The sequence below is a fragment of the Genypterus blacodes genome, unplaced genomic scaffold (genome assembly GCF_046128005.1).
Source record: "Genypterus blacodes isolate CSIRO-AG114 ecotype Tasmania unplaced genomic scaffold, CSIRO-AGI_Gbla_v1 ptg000036l_1, whole genome shotgun sequence".
Lineage (NCBI taxonomy): Eukaryota > Metazoa > Chordata > Actinopteri > Ophidiiformes > Ophidiidae > Genypterus > Genypterus blacodes.
In genome coordinates this window covers 450,264-463,880 of record NW_027466849.1, presented here as the reverse complement: position 1 = coordinate 463,880, position 13,617 = coordinate 450,264, and the positions used below count along the sequence as shown (strand labels likewise).

Here is a 13,617-nt window from a genome sequence, read left to right as displayed (position 1 = left end):
CGGTGTATCCGCTGGGGAGCAGGAGCACTCAGGTCCTGGCGGCGCGGGTTGGTAGCTCAGTATCAGGGCCGTTTTTTGCTCTGCGACACACACACACACAGACATATACACACACACACAACTTCGTACGGAAAGGGGAAGAAACCCAAAGTCCAGCCTTGTCCCTCACTGGCCCCCTTTTTATCTGTCCTCCATTCAATGGCTTCTTTATTGCGTTTGTCTTTTCCCAATTGAGCGCCCTACTGCGCTGTTGTGTCTCCAAACCCGCTTTACAACCCGCAACCAGCAACACAACATAACCAGCAAATATTTATAACGAGAAATTACTTTTTTATTTCTTTAATAAAATAAAGCAGAGAGGGGGAAACAAAAACCTACATTCAGCCGGGTCACGGTCGTGGTGTGTATGTGTGTGTGTGTGTGTGAGAGAGAGAGAGAGACAGAGAGAGAGAGAGGGTGTATGTATGTGTGTGTGTGTGTGTGTGTGTGAATAGTCCCGGAGGGGGTGGATGCATGCCTCCGGCTCTTTGTATTAATCTGAACTTGTTGGGTGTGTTTAGCGGGGGAAGCTGTGTGTTCCTAGCCGAGTTGTCGCTCCGGGTTTGAGGTGTGCGGAGACAGAGACGGGGGCCGCATTGTCGCAGCCCCCAAGCCGGCTTTGTGCGCCGGCTTTGTACCCACCCCTACCCTACCTCTCCCCTCTCCTGCTCCGGACCCTTTGCGTGTGTCAGTGTACAGTTATACAGGGTGAGGAGGGAGACATGACGAGACTCTCGCTGAGACGATGAGGAGCAGAGAGAGAGGGAGAGAGGAAGAGAGAGGAAGAGTTTCAGACCCTACTTTGGCCCAACAAAGATGTTAAAATGAAGCGATAGGCTACTTTATGATCTTGGCAGCTTGATTGTAAATGTAGGCTGCACATTTGGATGGCTGTGGCTGTGCTAATGTGTTGTTTTGCTTTGTCCTATAGGGAGACATTAAGTAGTGAAAACGGCAGATGATTGACTAAATTGTTATAAAGTGGACAGTCAACTCTGTTTCCAGGCAAGTTTAATAAACTTTGACCTAAATATATATAAATGAGGAATTTGACAGCTATGTGAACTTGATCATAACACCAAATACAATGTTTAAACCTCCACATGCGCCAAAACAAAGTAATTGGAATTGAAATCCAATAATAAAAGAATGAGAAAAGAAAGAATTTTGTAATGTTTTTTTGCTAAATTTGTTAGATCTGTGTGTTGTGATGATTTCTCTGGACGCTAACCCGCTTTGTTGTTTCCCCTCTGTGACGTTAGAATACCACAACCAAGCCACGTGGGAGTCTGGCGTCGCCTCAATGATGCAGAACAGTAAGTTGTTTTCATTTCTATTTGGTGTTGTGTTATTTATTTATTTTTTGAAACTTTTTTGTTTTATGACAACAACAACAACAACAACGACCGCTCATTCTTCCATGGAGATGATGTGGGACGCTGAAAGACACATACTGCGCCAATAAGTTTAAGGGGAACTTTATAAGCTGCAGGAAAAAGGAAATGTATGTATATAGGGGGGTGGGAGGAGAGAGAGGGGAGGGGGGGTGACATTTGCATGCTTTGAGGCAGGGGGGGGAGAGGAATATTCTCGGTTTATTTGATGGCCGTTTCATTGCTGTTAATTTATTCTTTGCAATGATAGGTAGGGCGAGTTATTATTGAACAAGTTAATCATATGTCGTCCTAGGAGAGAGAGAGAGAGAGAGGGTGGGGGATAGAAGGGGGGGAGGGGGTCGAGAGAGAGAGAGAGAGAGAGACATTTTTTTTTTGTTTCTGCTTGAGTTGGTATTAAATAATTGCACAGCCGTCTGCATTAGCGTTAGAGCTGCTGGCTGCCAGGCTGCATACGAGATCAGGAGAGGAGAGGAAAGGAAAGAGGAGAGAGGAGAGGAGAGGAAAGAGGAGCCCTGCATGAAACATGAGGGACGGCAATAATGTCTTATGTAGATTAGAGCAATAGATTGTTCACGGACACACACACAGCATGAAGTATAGAAACACCGCGGCCTCGCTGTTTGGCGTCTGCAGGCCGAACTCAGTGCGGAAGGCAAAGATCCGCATCACGCCCGTATTAAGCCCATATGGGTGCCAGTCAACACACAGCTGCTCACTGTGTTTTAAAGCCGAACCCATTGAGTTGTGTGTATGTATGTATGTATGTGTATGTATGTGTGTGTGTGATCTTTTTGTTTTTCATTTTACACGTATTGTCTTATTGTTTTGGTGCATTGAAACAAAAAAGGATAAACGTGAAACATTTTCTCTCTTGCTGCTGGACAAGAGGTGTTTGACATCTGTGATGAAGGTGTGTGGAATGATTTTCCTCCTCTTACAGTTTACACTTTATTCTCCATATTCCTTGATGACGTGTGTGTGCAGTAACATTAGAGTCCCAAACTACATATGTTCGAAGCCCACAAGTTGGATGATGTGATTGGATGTAAACGATGTATAAAAATGCCTTAAAAATGTGAAGAAATATACAATACAATAATAGAAATAATAATATTAATACTACAAGTGCTGGTGTGTGCGTAATTTGGATGGGAAGTTGCGCACGGCAGCGCCCCAGTGCTCTCATTGCGCAATCACGGCGGATTCCGGTGCCTGCCAGTTTGTCCATTATGGAGATGATGAGGCCTTATCAGGGGCTGCGACAATACCCGCCGCTCCACGCCTCTGCAGCGGATTGATGTTAATGGGACGCTCCCCTGGCTTCGGCGTGTGGTGCCGGGTGAGGATCGCGGCGCAGATATCATTGGTCGCGGCCCTTCGGGTTGTCTAAAGGTCGCGGCGGCCTCGGTGGCTTTTGTGCTAATAACTCCTGGGTGTATATGGTGGGCTGCGTCCAAATTGACACCATATGTTTTCCTATTAGTCGACTCGCAATAGAATACAAGGGCCGCATAATCAGCGCCAGCGGGCTAGATCGACTCCCGGTGCACTTCAGGGAATTGCGCCCGTGATTAAGACTTAACCATCCGAGAGTTGGATTGTTTTTATGTGATGTTCTTATCTGACGGCTTGATCGATCAGGGGGGATTTATGTGATGTTGTAAAAAAAAATCGGAGGTGGTGGCGGTGGAGGCGCGCAGGGGCCTGACGGTGCGTGGAGGCCAATTTCTATCCTAACAAGTATATTCATTCCACTTAATCCTGGAATTAAGCAAGAGAAAGAGGGATGATAATGGATTTAGCATCAATCAGATCCACATTGGGAGATTATTACACATAGCGGCCAAAAGGGGATGTGATCTTCATTTAAAGGGATTTATTTGTAGTCAACTGTCCACAGGCTCCCTTTGATCATTCCTACAAAATAAAACACGCCGTCTTTGGACATATTTCTTAGCAGAGACGCCCACCGATTGCACACAACGGGACTGCAGAGGCTGTGAGCGTTTGTTGTCAAATACAAACAAGAGGAGGGTGTGTGCGTGTGTGTGCGTGCGTGCGTGTGTGTGGGGTGGAGGGGTGGTGGGGGTACGCATGTCACTTTTAATATGTTAAGAATCCATGCGCGCCCTCGTTCGTGTGGCCGCGCGTCGCCCCCGGCCACCTTAAACCGAAGTCTCCCTCCGAGGGTAAACGAGAAGCGTCCGATGTTGTCTGAGTGATCTCCAAATGCAGACAGAAAGGGTCGTTTTATCATGCTACTATTTGTCGTGACGATGCGATTTTCAAAAGCAGAGCGGTGTCATAAAGTGACATGCCTGCCACAAGTGCTCCAACTGATCTTTTCAATTAGCCTCCCATGCATGATCCGAGGCGACTTCCGCCTATTTCCAGAAATTAAGCTCAAACTTGACGTGCAGCGAGCTTTATTTTAAAGACAAATGTCAGGCAGGCTCATCATATTTTCCCCCTCTTCTATATTTGGAGCTTATTTATTGCTAAGGAGCCTGTGCTCCCGGAGTCAATGTGCCGGGCGGCAGCGCAGGGGAAGGGAGCGCAGAGGCGGAGAGCGGCTCAGGCACTCCGGGGAGGCAGCTCTGCCTTTTGGCTTCAGGTTTGCGCCTTTATTACACGTTTTGCACTTATACAACGCGATTATTCCCGTTATGGACACTTCTTTTTAAAACAATATCAAGCATTAAAACGCGATTTTAGGGGATGTATTCCAGTGTCGCGCCTGTTTTGCTGATGCGTAATTATGGCGTTTTTGGAGAGCTCCTATATGGATTTGACGATTTAATGGCAAGTTTCTGAAAACAAAAGCGATGTTTTGCGTGATATGAGCTGCTGCTTTGAAGCGATGCTGTTGTTTATGATATATATTGTTCTCATATCTGTGGCGCCCGTCCTGTTGATTGTTGATTATGGAGCTTTATTATAGGATTCTGTGTGAGGTCTCTGCTGTTGCGCACCGTTATATCCACATAACGGTGCAGGTGTTTAAATGTAAAAAAGAGACGCTATGCATTTAAGATGACACTTATCAGAATTAAAAAAAAGAAAGTCACGTTTGTTATTTTATTTGATGAACGGAGGTGTTTTGGTCCAGATTTTGTGATTTTGTCAACGAGGTGAACATTTTCCCCCTAACGTATTTAATCATCATACTCCTTTTTAAACTTTATTATTATTATTATTATTATTATTAGTTATGATGTAGTTTTGAGTCTTGTGATAGTTCAACATGTGAAGTCTTATTACACAACATACATACACGTCTCCGTGTTTTATCCCTTTAATGACGCCATTCTCCTCACCGTGTCATGTAAACCATTTGCTTTATTGCCTATGTTTTAATTGGACTTGAAATATGGTGCGATGACTGCTGCTGCCTTTGTCTCCATTCAGGTCACAGTGGCGTAAACCAGCTTGGTGGTGTGTTTGTTAATGGTAGACCACTGCCGGATTCCACCAGGCAGAAAATAGTTGAACTTGCTCACAGTGGCGCTCGACCCTGCGACATCTCCCGGATCCTGCAGGTGACCAGGACGCTCCTCTCTCAGTACACAAACATTTACATGATCTAAAGAAGGCTATTGGTTTGGGAATGCTGGCATGTAAAATTTGATCCAAAATATAGGAAGACATCGCAGTTAGATTTTCACTTAATTACGCACTGACTTTTATCTAATGTTGCATCTTTTTTTAAGTGTAAGAAAAAAAAACAGGTTCTTATTCTTTACGTGATTCAAATGTAACGCGGCAGAGGAAGGAACATAGTTTGCCTGCTCTTATCGATATGCAGAAAGTGCCTAATATACCATTCAAGGCATATTTCTTGTGTTTATAGACCCATGATGATGCAAAAGTCCAAGTGCTGGACAATGAAAAGGTGATAATTATTTGACGCCATTTAGAAATTCCGATAATAGTCCTAAATAATGTATGTGAATTGTGTCTTTTGTTTTCTATCCAGGTATCCAACGGCTGTGTGAGCAAGATCCTGGGCAGATATTATGAGACTGGCTCCATAAGACCGAGAGCGATAGGCGGCAGCAAGCCCAGAGTGGCCACGCCGGAGGTGGTGGCCAAAATCGCGCAGTACAAGCGGGAGTGTCCGTCGATCTTCGCGTGGGAGATCCGTGACAGGCTGCTGTCGGAGGGGATCTGCACCAACGACAACATACCCAGTGTAAGTGAACTGAGTGGAAGTTGATGTGCATGATTTAATTTGCCACATGAAATGACTTTTTCTCACGCAGTGGAGGAAAAGCAGAAGGGCAGCCAAGCATTCCCTCTTATTATTATTACGCACTGCGACGCCAAAGCCAAACATCCAGGGAATGAAAAGGGAATGTGCGCATTTACAGCCACGTATACCTGAGCAGAAATCCTATCATTAAGGTGTAATCTACCCTCTCTCTCTCTCACACACACACACAGGGAGGGAGAGAGAGGGGGTAGTGTTGTGAATTTTAACTCCAATCTCTGACTTTGATTGTATTTCATGTGTTATTCAGGTGTCATCGATAAACAGAGTCCTCCGCAACCTGGCTAGTGAAAAGCAACAGATGGGCGCAGATGGCATGTATGACAAGCTGAGAATGCTCAACGGTCAGACAGGAACTTGGGGGACCAGGCCCGGCTGGTACCCCGGAACATCGGTGCCAGGGCAGCCCAACCAAGGTGAGCCTCCCGTCACACCGCGGCAATAAAGACACCTTGGCTCATTGTGCCAGAGAGCTGACGGGTGATGATGGGATGGAGACTTTTGTGGATGAATGAGAGTTTGTGGCTGCAGGTTTTTTTTTTTTTGCGCGCTTTTGAAGGTTGCATGTTGTCACTGGGGGCTTTGTATCGGCATGCTTTGGTGCCACAAAACAAGACCCCCAATTAAAGAGCCCGCCGTCTAGGCTGAATACCTCCACTGTCACAGGCGGGGATGTGCGTGACAGCGGCTCGTCGCGTCCAGCAGCCCGGGTTTCTTCCTCCCCTGCTGCCGGGGCGCGGAGAGGAGCCACGGAGCTGCGCGGGGGAGAGACTGTGTGTGTGTGTGTGTGTGTGTGTGTGTGTGTGTGTGTGTGTGTGTGTGGAGCACAAAGGAATGTTTCCCTTCACACGCAATGATCGCTGATGGGAACGAGCCGCGCTACGTGTAATTGCTCATTAGAGAGTCTTTGTCTCTCATTATGGCAACATGCAGGAGTGTGGAGACCGAAGCCGCAGTGGAAATGCTTCCACCCTGACAGAGTGTGAGTGTGTGTGTGTGTCTGCAGAGGAGCGGCCTGTGTACAGACACACACACGCACACACACACAGACACACCTGCGCGCTCTGATCCGCTGCTGCGAGTCGCACAAACAAAACAAATAGAAGCACCGGCTTGACTTTATATTCATTAGAGTGGAAAGAAAGAAAGAAAGTGCTGGAATCCACTCACAGCAACTAAGCATTAGCATGTGTTTGATGGCCGTTTGGACACGTGGAGCTGTTATCAGGAAGCAGCAAAGCGGAAAGGATCAGCAGAACATTCACTTTATTCAACAAGCAAAATAATCTATTATTATTATTATTATCATTTTTATTATTATTATTATTATACAATAATTATACAATTATTATACAATTATTTCGTTTTGTTTGTCTATTAAATTTGTTTGGCTAAAGCGATAGAATAAATATAAATGATATTAAATAGACAGACAAACTCAATAAGAAATTTCCTAATAATTTGTTCGTTTCCTTACAATTATACCACAATTATTAGAATAAAGTTGCGTTTGATTTCATTGTGTTTGAGGCCGTTTGGTGGCTGAGAGGAGTGCAAATATGTTTTCCATGTGAGCACCTTTGTGAGTGAGCATATTAAATGTGACAGGCCCCAAAGAAGACAACTGCATCCAAAGAGGCCCAGAATAAGAGCTCGGCACCGATTGGCTCTTTTATCTCTTTCTCTCCCTCTCTCTCTCTCTCTCTCCCTCTCTCCCTCTCTCTCTGGCTATATGCTTCTAAATCCCGTCTATAGGATTTAGTCTCTCACTTTCTCTTTCAGTTTTTAAGCGGTTTCTCAAGAGTGTTTTGATCCGGCCTCAGCAGCTGAAAGGTGCCGCAATTGGTTCGGTATCTCTTTCTCTGCTTTTCCGCCTCACTGGTTGAGACATCGAGATACTAAAGAATGAGTTTATTTCCCAGCGCTTTTATAAAGAAAACAAATCCCATCCCAGCGTCAGTGGGTCTGGCAGACGGATAATAGCTGCACATTCACTCCTTTTTATGGATTATCCAGAGGGAAGAAACAAACTATCGGCCTTTAGAAAAAAAGAAAGAAAAATACTTTGGGACTGTTTCGCAGCGGAGAGAGAGAGAGAGAAATGTGATGTATCAGCTTCACTCCCCCCGACCAATGAAACAAAGACACACACATATGCCCGACATGCGGCCTTTTGTCTTAGAGATCAAACCACTTTCAGGTGTTCAATAGTTGCAGAACTCAATAGTGGTTAGATCTCCAGCTCTTGAGCAAGGCACTACCCCCCTTCCACTCTCTCTCTCTCTCTCCCACTCATCTCGCACTTTTAACTTTAATTGAATACAAACCATCTCCCCTTCCTTCCTTCCTTCCCGCCATGCTGGGGTCCAGTCAGTCAGATATGACATATACACACACACACATACACACACCAGCCCCCCCTCCACATATGATCGCAGCCCCCTGCTTAATTTCGCATTAACTTCTCGGTGTGATAATGATGTCCAACAACAAGACAGACATTAGTCGATAAGCCTCGCCCTGCCAGTGAAGGGGTCTCTGGGCCCACCGCGGACAAGCAGGGCCCGTGAATAGATGGGCCTTATTTGGGTTGTTCAGGGGGTTGCATGCTCTCTCCTCACTCATTTGTTTCCAATTGAAGACAGAAATCCTGACTGGCGTGTCGCTGGCCGGGGGACGTGATTAATGATGGTAGTGGATAAGGGTTAACACACTGGACTCAAAGCTCTGTTGACTGGGATCCTCGTGTGCACAATGCCGGAGCACTATAGCCTGCGCGCCTCCAGAGAGAGAGGATCCTTTTGTCATCTCCTCCAATGGCCCCCCTCCCATATATTACACCCACCGAGGGCTCACTGCTCGTCCACTGGCTGCGTCCATAGTTTAATGGTTTCCCTTACTCCTGAAGGCATTGTATCATCCTGAAAAGCGTCTTCTCCCATTCAAAAGTTGGTGGTCATCTCAATGGCGATACCAACGCCCATATGGGAGCGGCCATTGAGGCGCTGCTCCGGGGGCTAAAGAGAGAGGGAGAGAGGGAGAGAGAGGGAGAGAGAGAGGGAGAGAGAGGGAGAAGGGGGCTAAGAGAGTTTGGGGTTTTAATACATTTCATAGGCGCTGAAAAGGGGCTTCGCCACATCTTGTCACATTTCTCTTAACCTTTTGAGAACACACGCCATTGTGGGAGGTATACGCGGAGGCTTTCCCCCTTAGGCCTGTTTTTCCCACAATATTTTATAAACACTTGCAGCCTCTTTGTGCGTGTGTGTGTGTGTGTGTGTGTGTGTGTGTGTGTGTGTGTGATATCGCTCCTCTCCTCCTCTCAAATCTGGCAACATTAAGAAAAAATTAGCAATAATTCCTCTGATTTTGAATGAAATCGACCACGATAGGAGCTTCTTCTTAATTAATGATGTTGCACCGCAATTAGCTGCGCGCTGATAGAACACGAGTCCCAGAGAATTAATTATTCAATTAGCTTAATTGAATGTATATTTCCCATTATATTTGCTTTGCAGATGGCTGCCAGCAGCAGGACGGTGCAGGGGAGAACACTAACTCAATCAGCTCTAACGGGGAGGACTCCGAGGAGACGCAGATGAGGCTGCAGCTCAAGAGAAAGCTGCAGAGGAACCGCACCTCCTTCACACAGGAGCAGATTGAAGCGCTGGAAAAAGGTCGAGAGCCACTAATGACTGAATAATTAATACATTCAGATCCATTGTGTAGTTCAGACGGAGTAATATTTCTTTAATTAGACCCCCCACCCCGCTCAGACACACGGAGGTGAAGTCCAAATGTTCAAAAGAAATCAGGAGGAAAACTGTGTGAAATAACAGATCTGATGTTCGGATCTGATCTGAAGTTAAAGCAAATGACTGAGCTGGATTTATTGCTCATTTACTAACGTGTGATCGCGTTTTTACCGTCCTGCAGAATTCGAAAGAACTCACTACCCGGATGTTTTCGCGAGGGAGAGACTAGCAGCGAAGATCGACCTGCCGGAAGCGAGAATACAAGTAAGGAAGGAATGACTTCAAGGGATAACAAACAAAGACTCGACCCCATCAAATAAGAACATAAAATAACTAATATGTGTGTGTGTGTGTGTGTCTAGGTGTGGTTCTCAAACAGGAGAGCGAAGTGGAGGCGAGAGGAGAAGCTGCGGAACCAGCGCCGACAGGCCAACAACTCCTCCAGCCACATCCCCATCAGCAGCAGCTTCAGCACCAGCGTGTACCAGGCCATCCCACAGCCCGCCACACCGGGTAAAGACACACACACACACACACACACACACACACACACACACACACACACACACACACACACACACACTGATGGCAGGTACCGGATGTTTTGGGAAGTTATTGGAACACTATGAAACATTTTCCATCCGGATGATTCTAAAAGAGGGGAAACGGGGCCTCGATCTTGTTCCTGCTAGTTCACACGGTAGACGGTTTCCGTTTTGATGGTCGATTGAGCTAAACGTTTCTGTCTTGACATGTCTTGTGTAATTACCGGCATTGGCACAAGGGCACACCGGCAGAGCCAAATAGCTCCAATAATAAAGCTCACATCCGGGGCCTCTCAATCACTTTCACTGCCTATTACTATGACATGAAGGCAAAGATCTGTCTCACTCTGTCATACTTACATGATTCCTTTCCCCTCCCCAGTGTCTTTCACCTCGGGGTCCATGCTGGGCAGGCCCGACTCCTCGCTCGCAAACACCTACAGTGCGCTGCCCCCCATGCCCAGCTTCACCATGGGAAACAACCTACCTATGCAAGTGAGTAAACCCCCAATGTGTGTGTGTGAGTGTGTGCGTGTAGATGTATAGATTGTGAGATTATATATAACTGGATTCAAACGCACCTGGAGTCCTTAATGAAAGCAAACCACTTAGTTCCTATATAGGAGTATAGAAACAAACATGATGGATGGATATCTCGCACTGGGCATTGATTGACAGGCGTGAAGCATTAATGTGAGCGTCAAACTATGGTCGGCCAAAGCTAATGCCACATTTTCTTCCACCTCTATAGCCCAGCCAGACCTCCTCCTATTCCTGCATGCTGCCTACCAGTCCGCCTGTGAACGGGCGGAGCTACGAAACATACACGCCCCCTCATATGCAGGCACATATGAACAGCCAATCAATGACCACTACTGGTACCACCTCAACAGGTAGGCAGAAAGTTTGTTGATCCTCGGTTCACTTAATGCATTTTACAGTATTGCATTATATGGACATATATTCATGAAGCATCTGCCACCTTTGCTGTAATCAAGGGGTACTACATAGACTCTTACAGCTCTCTTCTTGCTTTCGCTCCATGCTACAAAACATCTGTAGATCACTTTTCTTCTACATTTCCACATCATTCTCTCCGCCGCCCTCCACCCCCCCCGCCCCCTCCCTCCCCTGCCGGTTGCATGACTAAAGCCCCATTTCATCTCAGCTCCACCACCATCATGTCAATCCCAGCACTTCAGCCCATAGTTTAGTTCCACTCCATTAGAATGCTGTTACTGAAAGCCATATATACTGGTTATAGTCATGAAGAGTTAATCATGCATAACCACATTTCCTCTGTGCTAAATTGCTAATTAATTTGATTCATTTGCTGTTGTACTCTCTGTTTAAATGCCATCGCCAGAGCCTCAATTTATCGAGCTTACAAGCGTTTTACTGTGCAGCCATGTGCAGACCATTGTGAGCTCCACCGCTTGTCTACCTATTTGCAAGGCTTTAAAGGGCAAAACCCTGTGCGACCCTCTAATTTCATTTAACACACTGACTTACAGACCATTTTTATTGAAGTCTTTCAATTTTTTTTTGTCTTCCCATAGGACTCATCTCTCCTGGAGTGTCTGTCCCTGTCCAAGTCCCAGGGGGCGAGCCTGACATGTCTCAGTACTGGTCAAGACTACAGTAGAGAGAAGAGCTACTTCACCCTGTAACCACCACCCACTCCACCATCGCCCTCTCCGGGGGGCAGCGTTCCTCACACACAACACGGCAGAGGGGGAGAGAAGGAGGCGATGGAGGATTGAGGAGGAGAGACGACGAGAGAAAGAGAGAGAGAGAGAGAGAGAGAGAAAGAGAGAGACTCTGGGAGAGACAGAGAGAGAGAGAAAGAGAGAGAGACTCTGGACGGTCTGGGCTTTTGTTTTTCCTGTGGGACTGCGTGCTGTCCTGAGGCACATCTGAACGAGGACTTTGAAAAAGAGAACAACGACGGAGAGACAGGAAAAAAAGGACCTCTGTAAAGTGCCCGGTGTTACATTTTTATGGAACAAAAACTTATGGTTTTTCTTTTTTCTATTTCAAACTTCAGTCATTGTTTCCTTTTTTCTCTGGTGTGTTAGTAAATGGCCATTTGTATGTTAATATGAAAAACCAAGATCAAGTACTGATAGATGGACTGCTAGAAAACCATGTTGGTCTTGCGTTTCTGTTTGAGAGAGAAAGAGCGAGAGCGAGAGAGAGAGAGCGAGAGAGCGAGAGAGGAGAACCTGAGAGATTCTGCCATGACTATCTTTTAATCAGCTTATATGGAGACTTTTACCAGTCTTTGCATGGTCTCTGGACACTGTTGCATATCATTAAAGAGGAAAAACTGGAGGGAAGACTCTTATTGTTTCAAAACACTATTTATTCCTTATATGAGCGGATACAAGCAGAGGAGGCGCAGACAAACCTGATCCATCTGCAGAGGCCGTGCGGTCTTTGACCGCTTCCTGCTTCGATTAAAGATGGCCGACTTAGACTTGGACCACTGTCAACCACTAAAAGTGTGCAAAGATGGTGCAAAACAAAGACCGACAACATCAACGCAACACGACCTGGACCTCATGCTTCGGGTGGTCGGATTGAATCTATAGGTTACCGCAAAGAACACTTAAATGTGGGGGGAAGAGGTGTGAGGAAACCTGTAGTCTGTAAATGGTAGACCGCGTCTTCGATATAATCCAGTTTGTTTATGTCAAAATGTAAAGTACTTGTCTTCCCTAGGAACCTTCCAGAAAGGTTTCTCCAATAAAAAGTTGATTTCATTTACGTATATCCCCGAGAATATTCTATAAATGTCCCATGCATCATAAAAAAACATTTCTTTAGGTCAGGTACAATTTGTCTCTTAGCTATAGTTGTATTATAGTGTCCTATGGTCAATAAAAATTGTGCAACTAGAAATATTTAATTCCTATAATTATGATTAAACATTTGCTTGACAGAGTTTTAAACTTAAGTGTTTGGCAGTTGTTTACAAGTACATATCAGATTTAATCATTGTTGATTGTAAAACAGACCAAAGCCTTTGTATTTCATCTAGTACACAATGTTTTTTTTGTTTTTTTTAAAGATCTTAAGTCTTGTGTTGCAAAATTTTGTACACACATTCTGTTCTACTACATTGGCTTGGAGTTGGTGAGACTGCAGTCGAACCTCGGCAGTCCTTATTTATAATTAAAGACCATGGGAGGGTTTTTCTAGCATCATCTGTCATGCTCGCTTCAGTTCTCCATTTCTTTTGATTTTCTTTTTCAGTGTGTATGTAGAACATGGACACATACTGGGTTTACGTCTGAGCAATGCTTTTGAGATAAAAACGTCTACACGCTGTCTCTTAAATATTTCAATTTAATTTTATTTAAAATGGAGCTTTCTAAATGTATTTTGTGAAAACTATAAAACATTTTGTACAGTAAAATTGTGTCTTAAAGAAAGCCTTTTTGCCTGGTTGGTGTCATATCTAACACACTAACAGAAAACTCTTAAAGTTACAAACCCGACGCTGACAAATGCCAGGACAAGAGCTCGTGTAACACACACACACACACACACACACACACACACACACACACACACACACACACACACCTACAATTCCCACCAAACAA

At 45.3% G+C, this 13,617-nt stretch overlaps 1 protein-coding gene across 7 annotated transcripts; it reads left to right on the top strand.

The window, feature by feature from the left end:
* The first annotated feature begins 1,330 nt into the window (after positions 1 to 1,330).
* Positions 1,331 to 11,985, top strand: pax6b (paired box 6b). 7 transcript variants are annotated; one of them, XM_076146926.1, is made up of 11 exons: positions 1,346 to 1,355; positions 4,845 to 4,975; positions 5,287 to 5,328; positions 5,413 to 5,427; positions 5,957 to 6,122; positions 9,225 to 9,383; positions 9,643 to 9,725; positions 9,824 to 9,974; positions 10,389 to 10,522; positions 10,758 to 10,899; positions 11,566 to 11,985. In XM_076146926.1, exons 1-11 carry the CDS (start codon positions 1,346 to 1,348, stop codon positions 11,649 to 11,651), a joined length of 1,119 nt encoding a protein of 372 aa, XP_076003041.1. In that variant the 3' UTR covers positions 11,652 to 11,985. The 7 variants fall into 7 exon arrangements, with proteins under 7 accessions (XP_076003037.1, XP_076003041.1, XP_076003039.1 ...); XM_076146924.1 differs by having other exon boundaries at positions 5,413 to 5,520; XM_076146921.1 differs by having other exon boundaries at positions 5,413 to 5,628.
* The last annotated feature ends 1,632 nt before the right edge of the window (positions 11,986 to 13,617 follow it).